General features: G+C 36.8%; 1 protein-coding gene across 1 annotated transcript in view; it reads left to right on the plus strand.

Annotated features, from left to right (window-relative positions):
- Window positions 1–18,464, plus strand: part of PARD3B (par-3 family cell polarity regulator beta) — a 1,014,759-nt gene that overhangs the window by 134,503 nt on the left and 861,792 nt on the right. The window contains exon 2 of the mRNA XM_004576910.3: window positions 14,038–14,139. Within this exon, the coding sequence (XP_004576967.2) occupies window positions 14,038–14,139 (102 nt within the window). The remainder of the gene's footprint in view (window positions 1–14,037; window positions 14,140–18,464) is intronic.

Here is an 18,464-nt window from a genome sequence, read left to right on the forward strand (position 1 = left end):
TATATTAGGTAAAAACTAAAGTATTTTTAAATTGCCAATTTTTCCAAAATTGTAAATATTAATTTCTTTCGCAAAGTAAAATTCAAAGACACATGTTCATCTAAGCTTTTCTATTGTAATAAATTCCTCTATATGTGAATGAATATATACACGTATGTTTGTAAATGTATGCAGCTGATGTTGTGACAAAACTCTCAGGAAAATTTTTTTTCTCTAAGTTTTGGCTGATTATTTTTTTAATGATTTTTGTTGTCTTTCTTCAAAAGAGGAACTTCGGTGTGGCATTGTTTTTGAATGCTTGGCATGCTGTTGGCGTTTCTGTTGAAGGCTTTCCCTCCCTCTGCATGTAATGAACAGTATACTAATTGTGTAACAGTCTAATGATACTGTCGTTTTAGACACCACTCCCTGGTTGTGTCTGCTTTTGTCTACCTTCTCCTTCTGCTCTCAAGAAGTGGGTGAGGGATTGAACCCAAAGGAATCCAGACCCTAATTCATTAGCAAAATGGCATCTACAAACTTTCAGCTAATTGTTTTTGGGATCTGGCTTGTATTTTCTCATGTAAATTTTGCTGAAGTGGAAGTTGTTCTTGTCTGTGGAGGGCTACTTTTCACATGTCAACATTTGGATTAATGTCAGTGAATGCTAGTTAATTATGAATCATAGCTAAGGCACGGATGTCCAGGGCAGATGGCCAGTGGATCCTGTGACTCTCAAACCATTTGTGCCTGCGGACCAGATTGTTTTGTTTGTTCATCTGTAGCAAACAGATACTTCTGTAAAATACAAAATCTTGTGTGGAGATCTGCAGCAAAAAAAAATTCTATAAAAATTTTAAAGTGCTTCTATCCAATTTCTATATTTTGTTGTTGATGAAAAACAAACAGTTTGTGTGATGCATTGGTGTACAGGCCTCATTTTTATCACAAACACTGCGAAAAGTCTTTTCCTTCTGGCTGAAATTTCAAACAGTGCAAAACTTGCCTGCCAGTCATTTGCTTTGATTTTTGTTACTTTTGCTTTTTGTTCCTGTTAACTTTTTTCTTTACGAAGCCTGGAAAGTCACTTTACCTCCCACATTCTCAGGAACTCTTCATTATGAAGAATTAGGATGCTAGTAATATTTGGTTCCATTTAGTGTACATCCATTGAAATGTCAACACCTCATCACGTGGTAGAAATATAATAATAGGTTAAAAATAGCTTTACCTTTGGCATATTTGGGAGTATAATAGTAAGGAAGAATACACATGCAGGTAATGGATGTACCTGACTGTGTACATGTGTGTGTGGAGAAACTTCACATAATAGGAGTTGGAAGGTACCTCTCCCTTTTTATTTGAGTAGCAGAGCTTGTATGTTAGCCTACCTTTACTTTAAAGCTCGTATTTTCTTCCAAACACTTCCATTTATGGGAGGAGACTAGGTCATTCTCATGATGTGACATACTGCCTCAGAGCTCTTGTGCCTTACTTATAGCAATAGTTTGAGAGGAAAACACTAGGGATCCAAAAAACATATAGGTCCTTTCTTCCTGGCCTGATTCCAGCTAAAAGCCCAAGCTCCATATATGCTCTCAACCTTCTCAGTCTATTTTTTCTTCCAAATCATTTATTGCTGTCATTTGACTTGATTTTTGTGTTATGTTTGCTGACTGTTGCCTTATTACCTACTTGCTAAAAGTTAAGCTTTATTCCTTCTGGGCCATATTTTTTATTTCTTGTTTTGTTTAGAGACATTTGATAGATAAATGACTTACAGTCTAGGGTTCCTAACATTTTGCCTTTGGCTGTATCTAAACATCTAGGTTATGTGATTGAAGCTATCATTTGATAGAATTAAATTATTTTTTCTGTCTTTACAAGTGATTGCCTTCCCATCTTATAACTCCTGTTTATCTCCCCCCCCCCCCCATTCCCATCACAAATACGTAGTAAATGCCAGAAGTAGCTCTACATGTTGGGAATATGGAACTGAAGAAGGTAAATAATATTTTTTGATTCATTGGCATATGGTTTATCTGGAAAAGACCAAACCAAAAAAAAAAATTAATTGAATAACATACGTATACGTTAGGGTACTTATAGAAATCAACTTCTCATAAGAGTTCTCAAAGTTCTCTGAGTAGATAATACTTGAACTAGGTTCTTCCTGCTCCTTCTCCTGCGCTCCCTGTGGTCCTCTTAGTCACACCGAGAATCCATCTTCAGTGTTCTGGAGAATGAAACCTGATATGTAATATTAACCCCAATATACCTGATGACCAGGAGCAGATTAACTTTCACTCTCCCTATTACAGTTCTACTGAAAATAAGTTTAATAAACAGTGTGGAAGATGGTTCAGTTTGTTTGGACCTTTTATGTTTATCTTAGAATTAACCTACTTTTATCATAAAGTATTGCCACCTCTTATACTGGAAATTAATTTTTTCTCTATGCATCTTCAGTTATGAGAGTATAATATAGCCATGTTCAAGGGAAGAGTTAGAGCCCAGGGCTCTTATCTGTAGAATGTCTTACACTTCCTACATTCATTTTTTTTCAAGATTTATTTAATGGAAAGGCAGATATACAGAGAGGAGGAGACACAGAGAGGAAGATCTTTCGTCCAATGATTTACTCCCCAAGCGGCCACAACGCCTGGAGCTGAACCAACCCGAAGCCAGGAGCCAGGAGCTCTTCCAGGTCTTCCACGTGGGTGCAGGGTCTCAAGGCTTTGGGCTGTCCTCGACTGCTTTCCCAGGCCACAAGCAGGGAGTTGGCTGGGAAGTGGGGCTGCCGGGATTAGAACCGGCGCCCATATGGGATCCTGGCATGTGCAAGGCAAGGACTTTAACTACTATGGTATCGCGCCGGGCCCCCTACATTCATTTTTATATACAAAGATGCACACATACTCGGAAACAAACACCTGCCAAAGGAGTGCAATAGAGTTAGTGTACGGAACTATCAACTCTGTAGCAGCAAGAAATTTAATGGGCTACATTCAGTAAACCATGTGTTATAAGAATTTACATGATCAAATTTATTCTTGCTAAAATTTATTTTCATTTTTTGTAGCAGAATACTTTTACATGGTTTTATGGTGGGTAAACTATTCTAAAAATTAATGGCTGCCCTTTTGTTTGGAGAGATGGTTGCTCCTACTCTTGGACTTTTCTAAAAAACTTTGTCATCCAAAACCTCAAATTGTGAAGTTTTCTTGAAAAAAAAAAAATGGAAAACAGAATTTATAAATGCATTTGCTGTTTTCTTTAGCATTATTCTGAACCATTTTCAGTGTTGCTAGTGATAACTTGGTTTTTTTTTAAGTCACACTGGAAACATTAAAATTGAATCAATTATATGCATTTGAAATTTTGTTAATTATAAACTTTAAAAAAAATTGTTTTTATTGGAAAGTCAGATATACATAGAGGAAGAGAGACAGAAGAAAATCTTCTGTCTGCTGATTCTCCCCAGGTGACTGCAATGGCCAGAGATGAGCTGATCCAAAGCCAGGAGCCTGGAAGCTCTTCTGTGTCTCCCACGCATGTGAGGGTCTCAAGGCTTTGGGCTGTCCTTGACTGCTTTCCCAAGCCACGAGCAGGTAGCTGAATGGGAAATAGAACTGCTGGGGTTAGAACTGTCACCAATATGGGAACTTGATGTACGCAAGGCAAGGACTGTGGCAACTATGCTACCACACCTGGTCCAAATACAAATTTTTAACATTGGTCTTTCCTATTATAACTTCAATATTAAGATTGTAATGTGTTCCATGGAGTAGATGTAGCTGTTCCTTTATCCATTCCTCTTTTGACAGGCATCTGGGTTATTTCCATTTGTTCATTATTGTGGATAGTGCTGCTACAGATATAGGATTGCAGGTCATTTTCTCGTATGCAGATTTCATTTTCTTTGGATATAATACTACTCAGCCATTAAGAAAAGATAAAATTCTACCATTTGCAGCAAATGGTCCCAACTAGACACCATTATGCTGAGTGAATAAGCCAATCCCAAAAGGACAGATATCATATGTTTTCTGATATAAGGCAGCCCTCATGCTATACACAAGATAAATAGGTATATAGATAAGCTAACACACATAGGGAAACTGTATAATATAAACTAGCATACCAGGAAGTCAAGACATGTTGTAGAATGCATTTCTACTGTTGAATAAAAGGGGGGGCTGTTAAGTATATGGTTAAATATATCTTGACATTAGGATGCTGGAATTTCTACGATTGTGTATATTACCGTGTCATGTTACTCTTAAATAGCAGAATGAAGTACTATAATATTGTAATAATATGGGGAAACCTGGGAGGGTAGGGTGATGGGAGGGGTTGGAAGGAGCAATCCCTGTGCCTATGGAACAGTTTCATGAAAAATAAACATTAGGAAAAAAAAAAAAACTACTGTATTCAACCATGAAAATTTACATTAAGTCTATGCTTCTATGCATTTGAGACTGATCATTTAATTTCATCTTAGATCTATAAGAAAAGGAAACTTCTATATTCTTCTAAATAGAATGTTATGTGATGATATAGGTAGTAGATTGGTAATTGATTAGGACTCTTGTAATAAAGGAAAATTTTTGTGTAGATAATTGGCCTTTTTTCTAAAATAAGATATCACACCATAAAAAATGAAACTCTTAAGTTTCTGTATATAATATAAAAACTGATACTGCGATTAACTCATAAGACAATATAAAAGGACATGAAGTAATTAACATTCTTTCAATATTTAGACGATATATGAATATGATGCTTAAATATTTTTCTTCTTGGTGCTGACATTGTGGCAAAGCAGGTCAGGCCACAGACTGCGATGCCAGCCAACCAACATGGGCATTGCTGCTTGTCTTGCTGCTTCACATCCCATTCAACTTTCTGATCATGCACCTGAGTAAGGCACCGAAACATGGCTGACACGCCTGGACCCCTGCGGCCCAGCTGAGACCTGGATGAAGCTTCTGACTTTGGACTATCCATGTGCTGACCATTGCAGCCTTGTGGGCAATGAATAGAACATGTCTCTTCTTCTCTGTCTCTAACTCAGAATTAAAACAAGTTTTTAAAAATATTTTTCTTCTAGGCCCGATGCCATAACTCAGTGACTAAATCTTTATCGTGCATATGCCAGGATCCAGTATGGGCACCGGTTTGTGTCTTGGCAGCTCCGCTTCCCATCCAGCTCCCTGCTGGTGGCCTGGGAAAGCAGTAGAGGACGGCCCAAAGCCTTGGGATCCTGCACCGGCATGGGAGACCTGGAAGACGCTATTGGCTTTGAATCAGCTCAGCTCTGACTGTTCTGGCCTTTTGGGGAGTGAACCATTTGACAGTAATCTTTCTCTATATATTTCCTTCTCCCTGTAAGTCTGCCTTTCTAATAAAGATTAGTTTTTAATTATTTTTTTTTCTTCCTATCTGAAAGTCCCAATTACCAGTAGGTTTAGTCTGGCCTAAACCCTTACGTCTGAGAGCTTTCTTAAGCTTAACTCAATATCACGTTCTATTGTCGGTGCACCTGTTCTGGAGCAGAATAGGACAAGTCAAAGCTTTCTTCCATTTCATTTGATGAGAGATCTCATGTAATCTTTTTACCTTTTACAAATTTATATAAGATCAACCAAAGGAAGCAGGATTGATAAGAACTTAATGGTGTTACTCTATTTTACTTTTATGAGCAGTGTAGATTTATCCTAAAGGAATAGATTTATTCCTTAGACACAGAACTAAAGATTGCTGTTACCTCTCCAGTGTCAGGTACCTGGTGCTTGGAAAATGGGGCTTATTTATTCCTCCTAATTATGAATCCAAGTGCTTAAGAGCATGCTGTGCAATGTAATACAGGCACTTCATCTCTTGTTCAATTGAGTAGATAATCCATGCTCCAGCCTAGAGAGAAAATCTGGTAGCATTGGCCCCAGTAAGAGAGGGTATGTTTATTTCCAAAGTGGTGCTTCCCTAAGTGATTTCCAGGGACAATTTTAATAAGTAGTTTTGCCTGCCTGACACCTTTAAGAGCTCAGTGCCCTGCAACAATGATTTTACTGTATTTGAAATACAAAGCTGTTTCCCTTTGTGTCCTAAATAGTTCAGCTCACTCATTTTAAGGCTGTTTCCAGAATATTTCATGTAAATGTTCTCCGTTTGCTTAATGAACCTCTCAAAATGTGACAGAATAGTGTAAGTGTGGTGTTTCCACATCACAGAATGAGACTTTTCTTTGATGTTACCTGGACACAGTGGTGAGAGCCTAAGGTGGTGACAGTATTCGTTTCTACAGATTCATCACACTGTTGGCTCAGGGAAGGCTGTGATCAGATAAGACTTCCCTGTTTGAAGAACAACTAGTACCCAAGGAGCTGCAGTGTCCTGCCCCTGAGTTCACCTGGCACATACACCTCTTGTGGCCTCTACATTCCTCTCCTTTCGCCTCCTGTTTTGTTTTTAAATGATTTTATTTATATATTTGAAAGGCGGAGTTACACAGAGGAATAGATACTCTGTTTGCTGGCTAAATGCCACAGATACCCATAAGGTTCCCAGGCTGATGTAGACCAAAAGCCAAGAGCTGCAAGTTGCTTCTGAGTTTCTGAGAAGGGTGACAGCAATTCAAGCTCTTTGTCTGCTTTCCCAGGCTCACTAGCAGGCAGCTGAGTAAGAAGAGCGGCAGCCTGGTCTCAAACTGGTTCTCATGCACGATGCAGCATTTCAGCCAGCTGCGTGCCAACATTGGAGCTTCCTAATCTGTTCACTCTGTGTAGGCTGTTGAGCTTCTAGGTCTAAAGTTCTCAGAATAGCCTCTGTTTTGACATCTGCTCTGTCTACAGAGCTATTGCTTAATTTTTTTTCTTTTGTGATTAAGGAAATTTTAGTTTGATGTTTCAATTCTGCTAAGTATCAAATTTGTTAGACTTCATAGAATGAGATTTGTTTTTATATATGTTGTAAATTTAATTTCACTTTTTTGCCCTTTATTATTTACATCCTTTGGGTTTGATTTACTGTTCTTTCTTTTCTTTAGCTGCTAATGTATGCATGAAAGACAAGTTAATTAAGCCCTGCATTAGTTATATCCCAGACATTTTTCTCATAATTAGTACAGAGTGCATCATGGGTGCCAGCATCCAAATTGGCACCAGTTTTTACCCCGGCTGTTCCTTTTCTGATCTAGCTCCTTGCTAGTGGTCTAGGGAAAGCAGAAGTAGATGGTGCAAGTACTTGGGCCCCTGCGACCATATGGAAGACCCAGGTCCAGTTTTGGGCTCTTGACTTCAGCCAGACTAAGGCCCAGTGGTTAAGCCACTTGGGTTGTAAATCAGACATCAGCTGGAAGATTCTCTGTGTTTCTCTTTCAAATGTCATTTTATTCTCAGCCTAAAAATAAGGTGATATGTGAGGACTAGGTTTTTGTCCTGTTTGTCCAAGTCTCATGACCCATAATGAAAGAAGCTGTGAAATGGTGTTGAGAATGGAGAAGGCTAATATTCATGAGAAGCAGTTTGTGAGACATACGTACCTTACAGAAAATGTTCAGTTAGAAACATGGACACACACCAGGATTTTCTTTTCTGGTAATGCCTTTGTAAGGCATGCTTTATAAAGTTACACACTGTCATCATAGAAAGAATGGAGCGAATTTTTCTTCTTGAGAAGTATTTAGATAAATATTAACTTGTGAAATCATTTGAACTTGGATCTTTGAAGGAATTTTTAATAGTAAATTAAATTTAGCTGTTTCGTATTAATCATCATTTTCTATTTCTATTGTATATTTCTGTATCTGACATTTTCCAAAGCATATGTTCATTTTACACAGGTTTTTGTAATTTATAGGTCTAAAGTTCACAAAATAGCTTCTATTTTAGTGTCTAAATGGAATTGCTTGCTTTTATTGTGCTTGATTCTGAAAATTTAAATTTGCCCTTTTCATTCTGCGAGGTATTTGTGGAATTTATCAGTCTTCACTATATCAAATTGGATTTAGATTTGTATACATTTTAATTTTATTTTTGCTCGCTTTATGTTTCTCTTTTTTTTTGCTTTGAAGTTGATTTACTGTTCTTTCTTACCCCGCTAATGTATGCAATACAGACCATAATTGACCTATTAAATACTGCATCAACTATATTCTAGACATTGTAAAATTATTTGAAGTAGTTTCTCATTTCAGTCATCATTTTTGTACTATTGAGAATTTTCTAATTTACAAAAAATTGAGCATGTTCTAAATGCTTTTCTATAGTTGGTTCTATTGAAATCAGAAAGTATATCTTGAATGATTACAGACTTTTTCAAATTTGTTTCACTTATAAAAATATGTTTTCTGATTTTTCGAATGTATTCTAAATGGAGGTATATTTAATATCTTATGACTATATTGTGTACATTCAAATTTAGAATTGTGTTTTTTCTATGTCCTGGGCTTTTTTGACATTATAAAATGACCCCTTTTATCTCACTCCCTTTATCTGTGCTTAGGATTGCTGTACCCACTTTGAAAATCAGATAATAGATATTTAGGATTTCAGTGCATCTGTGAATGGATGCATTCGTCTTCATTATACACGTAATTTGAGGCTTGTAATTCTGTTGTTACTCTCTCCAGATAAAACTTAGAGTAAAACATTGGTTGTGCTATAGCTGTGAGAACTTTGAAAAAATGCTTGATGATAATGGCTGCAGTCAGCATTGATTTCTCTTGAAGTTTGTGCTTGGCTGATCCCTTTTGGGAAGGTGAAGGCATATTTTGAAGCCAATTATTACTGGCTCACTTATTAATAAGCTTTATTATTCCGGCTTTTGTTCTTTCCTCTTAGGTTTCAGTGCTGCTCCAGTAGGCTTTGCTTAGGCATAGTGTTCTGAGACTTTTTTCCTCTGCGTTCTGCTCTTTGGAGGGCTAATGAGACTCCCATGCCTGTCTCCTTCTGCAGATATGTTCTGACTCATTCTCCCTCCTGATTCTCTTTGGGCTCCGAGTAGAAGGGAAAACGATCTAAGGGGATTATCTTACAGAGGTGAAGGTTGATGTATGTGCACATTTTCCTAATTCCCTATCTGGTGTCCACTGCCTCAACTTCCCCCTCTGTTCTTGCATTCTCTCATTGTTTCCCAAATCCTGTTTTGTACGTTTAACAGGGATTGCATTTTGATGCTTTTTCTACTTCTCTCACAAGCCTTTGTTCAGACACACTTAGACAAATAAATTCTGTTCTGTACATGGTGCGTCTGGCAGAGGTCCATGAAGCCTCAGGCTTCACTATTGTTGAAATGTCTGCCACCCAGAATAGTGACGTGTGTGTGTGTGTGTGTGTGTGTGTGTGTGTGTGTGGAGATAGATTTGATCCCCCGCCTGAATCCTAGGTATGCGTGCTTTATACTAACTTATGTAACCGAAAATATTTTGTGTGTTTTAAAAAACCTTTTTGTCTCTGTTTTTTTCAAGTGACTCAGTTTGAGTAAGTCTGCTCACTCATGCCTTGGTTTCCTCATTTGTGAAATGGATTGATGATGACTGCATGAAGCTCCTCGAGATTGAATTAGCTGCTGATGTAACAGCCATGTAGTACTTTCACTGCCTGGACTAGAGCAAGCACAAGCAAAACAAAATAACCAAAAAAAACTTTTTTGCTGTTTGTGATAATAAGGAAAATGTTAGGAACAATATTGCCACCAAATTTGTGAAATTTAATTCAAGAAACAAAATTCTGCTCTTCTGTTAACTTCTATTTTGTGATTGTCTAAGTGGGTAAGATTATTCTTATATGGAACACTGTAAAAGCTACCACTAAGGAAATCCAGTCTTTACTAACCTTGGGCTTGTCCTTTGCAGAACTTCTCACTTTGGGACCATCCTATTGCAGGCTGTTTTTGTTTTATTTTGTTTTGTTTTTCCATCGATCATAGGCATTTTGCATAACCTCTTAGTTTTCTTTCTCTTTACAATTGTAATAATCCTACAATATCAGAGTTATCTGGCTTGTGAGGCCAGTCCTTCAGGTATTGCAAAAGGAAACCTAACATAGGGTCAAATTTTATGTCATGTACCCACAATGAGGAATATTTGTTGCTATTAATATCAGTGCCTGTTGGAGCAGTTTCTACATTTCATCATTAAAAAAACCCACATCTATATCATTCCAGTAACACATATGTTTTTGTTTAGTTTCCTTTTCCAAATTCATCCTTGTAGACTATTTTATTTTAGTTTTATAATTCCTATAGGGTTTAAATTAGCTGTATATTATTTAAAACACAGATATGGTCCTGTTGGAAGTAGAAAAAACATATTGTATCCCATGGTGGTTTTTTCCCCCCAATATGTTAATAATTATTGGAGTAAAAGTAATAAGACATTGGGCAGAAAATAAACCATATTTGTGTATGCTAAAAATAGTTTCAAAATAATTTATTATGCATTGCTGATATTTATGTATTAGAAGGTAAACTGTCATGGTCACAGATACAGTAAGTGTGTTAACCAAGAGAGGTACATGAACATCTTTTTTTACATTTGATCAGTTTTAATCCTGATGGTAATAAAGCCAGAAAAAATATTGACTACAGTATAGTGGTTGAAATTTTTACATGAATAAAAGTCATAGTAAATTAATGATCTTACATTGGCTGTCACCTGGTAATGTTGAATTTTTTTTTTTTTAAGTGATCTATAGCACTGTGGCCAAAATACTGGAGGGAAAAAAGTTGCAGTTGAGGGCCTGGTGCTATAGCATAGTGGTTAAAGTCCTTGCCTTGCACGGGCCAGGATCCCATATGGGCGCTGGTTCTAATCGCGGCGGCTCCACTTCCCACCCAGCTCCCTGCCTGTGGCCTGGGAAAGCAGTCGAGGATGGCCCAAAGCCTTGGGACCCTGCACCCGAGTGGGAGACCTGGTAGAGCCTCGAGGCTCCTGGCTTCGAATTGGCTCAGCTCCAGCCATTGTGGCCACTTGGGGAGTGGATCATTGGACAGAAGATCTTCCTCTCTGTCCCTCCTTTTCTCTGTATATCCGCATTTCCAATAAAATAAATAAAAAAATTGTAGTTGATTCATGCTACCTATTTTCTTCTCTTGGATGAGTAAAATACTAATCCCAACACTGCTTTCTTATGACATGTTTGGTTCCTTTTATTGTCCATTTTAGATGTGTATGTATCCTTGGCCCACTCTTTTCCTCTGTGTGAAATAAGAAATTAAATATATACAGTCATTCCACAATCTGCCCCCCATTATAGTTCACTGAATTTTTTAGTCAAATATAAGATTCCAAAATATTCTAGATTACTCTTTAAATTATCATAGTTCTATATTCTTTTGAATCAAATTAGTAAAAAATGGCTTACTTCCCAGTCAGCTTACACCCATCATGTATGTGTGAGGAAGAAATGCTGTGTGACTTAACATTCCATCTTTTTAAAGGTTTATTTTTTGGTATGTTTATTGTTGTTATTGTTTTCCATAATATGGTTTTGTGGCTATAGAGATTTCCCCTTCCACCTCACTTCCTCCATGCCCATTCCCACCACCCACAATTCTCTTCCATATTGTTACAATAATATAGTCCTTCAGCAATAGTCACAAATCTAGCATTCTTCTGTTTTAGTGTCTCATGGTATTGTAGGGATAGGCAATGGTAGAAAATCAAGTATAATACTGATTTAACAGTTTCCTTGGGAGTCCTCCTTTTATTTGGGAGTAGAAATGCATGCTATAATGTATCTTCACTTTTTAGTATACTGGTCTTCATTTTATAATCCATCTATTATATATATATATATGTATATATATATATGTAACACACACATGCACATATATGTTTTGCATTTTCTGTGAATGTTGCCTTATATCAGAGAGAACATATGATATTTGTCCTTTTGGGGTTGGCTAATGTCACTGAGCAAATAATGGTCTCCAGTTGGGGCCACTTAGTTGCAAATGGTAGAATGTCATTGTTTCTGATGGCTGAGTATTATTTCATGGAGTGAATGTACTACAGTTTCTTTATCCATTCCTCTTTTGAGGGGCATCTAAGTTGCTTCCATGTCTCTCTAGATATGGATAGATAGATAGATAGATAGGTAGGTAGATAGGGTTGCTGGTTCATGTTCTTATTTGAAGATCTCATCTGCTTTGGATATTTTCCATCTGTCTGCTCTTCCCTTTCCCTATGCCCTGCTATTTGTTGTGCATCATACTTCAAACCAGGACTCTTGATTTTCTTCTCGTCTTACTTCTATGCATGAGAGAAGATGTAGTTGTTACATTAGGAGTAATAATGCTCTACTTTCAGGTGATCAAATCTGCCTTTAGAAATGGAACATTAGCATGACTTAGTAGATTTGTCTGCCTTTAAGAATAAACATCAAAAAAAAAAAAAGACAAACACTGTAGAAAATATTGATTTTTATAAATAAAGCCAAAAGGATAACAGATATCCTCTACCAAGTTAATCGAAGTTTATAGAAGTTAATTAACCGAACTCCTTTCATAGTAACTACTTTACAATTAAAACATACTGTATATTTTCATCCAAAGTCCTGAGTGGATTTAGAGAAACATGTTACTTGGAGCATGGCCATAGCAAAAATTGTAAATTTGCAAGGATTGCTGTGGGAGTTCTTGTAGTTATGTAGCCAGTATATATAATCTTTTGTAAACATGACCAGTATTCTCCACATTTCGAATCCAGCCTATTGTACTTAGCTCATCTGTTCTAGCGGAGCCACCTTGAGTTGGCAAAGCTATTTGTTAAAGAGTTTGAGTGGCTGATGCTCTATGCTTTTCAGTGCTCTTATCTTTCAGATCTTTTAGTTAGATATTTAAAGTTTGCTACTAAAATATTTGCATTCTTACTCATAAGCTTAGGATTAGAAGCAAATAAAAAGCCTTTTATCTTCCTTGAATTTCCTCTTTAAATAATCTATAGAAAACTGAATTTTGAATGTCCAAAATCTACCTAAGGTGAATTCCTTCAAATGTTTAAGCCTTACGCTTTATCAAGTGGGATTACTGGAAAGCTATATAGTTGGACTACATTTCAGTAGCCTTCTGAGTAGATGCTTTAAAAGAATTATTATTTAATAGTATGCCCTTGCCTTTTATCAGGGGTCAGTTTAAGAGAAGGTTGTATGACACCATTTCTATTAGCTTTCATAAAATTGCAATCGGATTCCGTGGGTTATGCTGGTTCTTACTCTTAATAAAGATCTATGTGGTAAAGGCTTATAGCTTTATCCTAGAGGAATCTCTATCTCCTTTCATGAACTGGTGACTGTTCTTTTATTGGGTTTCGAGTGTTTTGTAGCTCAAATGTTTTCAACTTCGAGAGTCTTAAAAAAAATCAGAAACCGAATTGATTTTAACATGGGTATTCTGAAAAAAATCCTCACTCATGTTTTCCTTTCTTCTGTTCATTGTTTATTTTCTTGTCCCAACTAAATGATTGCCCACTTTTACCTCTTTATTAAATAAGCAATACATGAACAATTCAAGGATCTAGGCAACTAGGAAATTCTAAGTTCTAGTATCAAACAGTTTTAAAAGTTAAGCTGTTGGTGGTCACCCCATTTCATTGATATATTCTGAAGTGACAGCTCTTACAATTACAGATTTCTGTCTTTGGGGATCAACTCCCTGTAGCTGTATATCTCAGTTTGTGCTTCTACCCCCAGTTTCAGAAAATGTATTTTAAAAGATCTTTCTTTTTCATAATCACTTGAAATTTCCTAAGTTTTCTGTTACTAAAATCTTCCTTGAATGTGCTTTGCAGGATGCTGGGACAATTTATTTTTACTTTTATATTACAGCTTGTTTTAAAAAAATTGATAAGTTTGATGAGTTTTATTTGATTAAGTTACTAGGATAAAAACAACTATTTTAAAAATAAATAGGTAGAACTTGGTTTTGTTGCTTGATAATTTTATTACTCAAACAATTGTTTAATGAGTCAATCTGTTTCTTATAGAACACACACACATATATATATATCACATGTGATATATATACACACACATATACTTGTGTGCTCTGTTTCAGGATCCTGGATACTGGGTGAAGATTCATCACTTGGAATACACAGATGGAGGAATCCTGGATCCAGATGATGTCTTGGCAGATGTGGTTGAAGACAAAGATAAGGTAGATGGCTTTAAAACTGCTTCTATTTGGTTTTCTCTACCGGCTGAGATCCTCCAAAACTCATATGTAAGTTCTCATTAAAACATGCCAGCTGGACAGCTCTTAAATCAAAGTTCTTCATGAGATATTTGGAAAAACTATGTCAAAGTTTAGGAGTATTTTGGTAGTAGGCTAATTAGCACACAGTTCATTACTAAGATTCCTAATACATTTTAATAAATTAGTGTCAAACAGAGGATATGGGAGTTGTCCTTGGCCCTTACTAAACATTCAACTTAGTACTGCAAGTTTAATGTGTTTCAAAGAAGAGAATACAGAAGGAAGAAAGCCTCATATAGAATGGTGAAGATTTTTCTTAAACACGATCAGCCTGAATGATAGTTTTATTATCATTACTAATGCAAAAAAAAATTATTAACTTGAGGGTTCCAAAAAGTTGGAACATGCTATGCCACCTGCTTGAAAATCAGTTCATTGCAAATATCTTATTTTCCTGGAATCTGTCTTTGGATAATAAACTGAGACCCAAGTGAAATAAAACCATTCAGTTGCAATACCTTGGAGTATTGCTATTGAGGAATTCCTTTTTATACTACTTCAGTGTCAGATTCCTCTTATCAGTGGGAGATGTGTTCTCTAGGATTAAACCCCAGCTTTCCTAAAGACATCCTTGCTGGCAAGGTTTTTTCCTACTGTACAGCCTTACCACTGCTGTGATGAGGCTCATTTATATTTGTGAATGTGTTTCTCTATCATTTTTCTGATATTGCAGGTTAGTGTGTATGTATGTTCATTCGCATGTTTTAACTAATTAACTGGGATATAAGTAAGTGGTTGAGTTCAGATAAAATTTTCATTTTCCTTTTCTGACTGAAAATTTCCACTAATCTTGGTAGGCGTTCTAGATCTCAAACCTGAATTGCTTCGCATCGTAATTGGCTTGTGAACCAAGAACTTAACATCCTAAATAGATTGTAAGCTGCTAGAGGGTGTACTCTGAAAGATATGTATGCATTAGTGCTGTCTGTCCCAGTATCTTACATGGACTTGAGTGGTAAGCCCTACCTGCTGACTAAATGCCAAAGAAACTCTACAGTTGACTTTCACTGTATATAATGTTAATGTAGACTTCCTGTTTAAGTTGATCTCATGATGAATACATTGTCACTGATATCCATGGAAATAACTCTTTCTTTTAGGGTTTTCTTAACTATCTCAGCAATGCACTTTCTAGCCACAACCCATTTACAACACACGGGAGCAGCTTTGTTGTGTGTAATCTGCGTTTTAGTAGGATTCTACTCCCATTACTTAATCAGGTGAAAAAGTGACATAACCAGTTAGAATCTCAGTAGATATCAGTACTGTTTGGGTATAGCTGTAACCATTCCCTTGATATATTTAATTGTTTTTGCATGGAGTTACATGTTATTGTTATAGAATTTATGCTTTCAATATTGCCAGGAAAAAATATACAATCATTTCAAAAAACTGTGAGTGAAAAAGAGAACAACATACTTTTATGAAATTCCTTAGGCAATCTTAAAATGTCCTTATACTCCAGATGTCTACTGTCGAAAGAAAGCCCTGTCAGACTTCACTTTTTTGTCAGTTTAGATTAAAAGTAATTCTAAATGATGCTTTGTGGACATTTGGTGACATGTCTACCTGATCCAGTAACTCTGGATACAGTACAGAGCATAGGAGAAAGGACAGGTCACCTGTACACAAGTTGGTGACTTAATACATCTGTACATTTAGAATATGAATAGATAGCAAGCTCAAGGAGACCAAGAGGAAGGCCTTTAAATATTGTGCCAAAGCCTTCACTCCTTGACTCGCAGCAGCACTAGTGAGAAACGGCAGTAAGGGACTGTTGATGGGGAAGCTTCCAAGCATGAAGTAGGAAGAACAGAAATGTAAAACCAGAAAGTAATGCACACCGAGACCATTTAGCATATGTAAGAACACCTGGTACACTTCAGTTAAAATTGAGACTAAGAGGTTAAATATGAGGCTGCTTAACGTCTCAGGAAGGCCTTGTAGAATTGAGTCTGGTTTGAAGACTTCCAAAGGTGCCAGAAGTGCTTTTTCTGTCCTTACAACATGTATGTCTTTAGCCAACACTGTGCTTGGATGATGAATGGTGTCTCTAGCCATTTTTTTCTTTCATTTCTTTTACTGAAAAGCCCCTTTCAAGGTAACTGAGTATTTATCACACTTCTTAATCTTCTTTGTATTTTGTCAAAACATTATTATTTGAATGTAGCATTTGATGGTATGTAGTACATTTGCAAGCCAAATAATAATGCTTTGGTCAGCGATGGAACAAAAGTGGTAAGTGGTTTCAAAAAAAACAGTAATGGAGCTGCAGGCTTCCTGTTGCCCACTGACACTGTGACAGTGCTGCAGTACATACTTGCTTACACTTAAGGTACTATAGCGTACCAGTCACATAAAGGTAGCACATACAACTCGACTCTGTCAGTGAAAAATGCTTGGTCATGATGATAGATGAGTTGTTACTTGCTTATATGTTAACTACCCAAAATTTTTCACCATCGTTTTACAGAGTACTCCTAATTACTAAACAAAGTGTAAGGCCCAGCTGGTTTAGGGGTGGGGCAGCTTGCAGGAAGAAGGCAAATGGGAGGGGGATATGACTGTTGCAATTGGGCCAAGGGACTACAACATCCAGAGGCCTCTTCGTGGCCCAGATGTGATGTATGCACCTGACCCAACCAGGCCAGAGGAAATCTATCAGCACTCACAATACCATATAAGGAAAAGCTCTTTTCCCTGCTTGACTGCACCCTACTTCTTATTTTTGGCTGGGGTATAAAAGCAAGGACTCCCGACCCTCTAGATGTGACTTCCCTGTCCCTGTGTCTGTGCTGGGCCAGTGAACCTCACCTGGGAGTGCTCCCAATAAAGATCACTTTGAGCCGAACTTTTGTTTAGTGTGGATTTTCTTAATTTGGACTTGCCTCACACATTGCAAAAAGTTTGCTTTAAAGCCGCATGCTATGTTATGCCAACAGCAGCTTACACATCTTAGTTTTGCTGTATTCTCTTAATTGTATTGTTTACCAAATTGGGTGATTGATATATTCTGTGTATATGCATACACTGTGGTGTTCTACAATGCTGAAAGTGCCTATTCATGTATTTTGTCTGCAAAATATGTCCCCATTATTATCGGATGTGTGAATATACATGTAAAATATATTAAAGGTTAGTAATTAACCAATTTTGACAGTTATCAAGATTCTTCATTTTTATCTGAGAGTCTGATGATTAAAATTCTTTTTTATGGAATGAATACTAATGATTCTATCTTGTTACTCATGTCCCTTTTCTGGATACCATGATCTACCAACTTGTTTCACTCCGAACACACACTTTATTAAGCATTAACCTAGGCCCAGAATGTCTTGACATGTGTAACTTCTGTTTAATTTTACTGCAGCCCTATTATGTATTATTCCTATTACTGCTTTTTAGAACAGCCATAGAAATTCTAAGATGCTTGTAACAACATCACACAGATTATAAGTGCCAGAATCAGGCTTTTAACCCCAGAAGTAAAATGATCGTAACTCCATGATATTTCCTCTGTGGTGTGCCAAGCAGTATATTGGATTTGGTGTCTGTAATTTTACTTATGAAAAATCATGAATCAAACGTGTGCTTGGATTTTGCTTTTCTGTAGTCCTTAAAGACAGTAAACCCAACTGTAGCGCTTATAGCATTAGTTGAGAATTAAATCCATCATGTTTAGTTCAATTCTTTATGCCCATAATCTGAATACATCTACTACATTGTGAAGTCCTATATGTTTTAACTTTGTTAATTTCTTTTGACTTACTTTTTTTCTAGGATGCAAATTCCTCACGGCAAATACAATTTAATTTCAGTTAGACTTTCTAAATTGTGCTTGGGATCTAACCACAATTTATAGTTTCAATTTGTGTTATAAATTCTTAATTCTATAACTACTTCTGAGATGAATCACACTTTGTATACAAATTGTAAACTCTACTATCTGTACCCAGAACAATGATTACCCTAAAAATGTCTACCTCCTACTTCCAATAATGTTACATGGCACAAGGTCTTGGCTCAAGAGGCTGAAACAGTTGCCTTCAGAGGGAGGGATTATTTCAGGGTGTTTGGGTAGATGAATGTAATCACCAGGATCTTTACATATAAGGGGGAAAGGCAAGGGAGTTAGAGTAAGACAGAGCTTTGATGTGAGAAAGATTCAGTCAGCTGATGTTGGCTTTGGCTATGGAGCAGGTGCCCCCTTCAGCCAAGGGGTGCAG

The sequence above is a fragment of the Ochotona princeps genome, chromosome 5 (assembly GCF_030435755.1).
Source record: "Ochotona princeps isolate mOchPri1 chromosome 5, mOchPri1.hap1, whole genome shotgun sequence".
NCBI lineage: Eukaryota > Metazoa > Chordata > Mammalia > Lagomorpha > Ochotonidae > Ochotona > Ochotona princeps.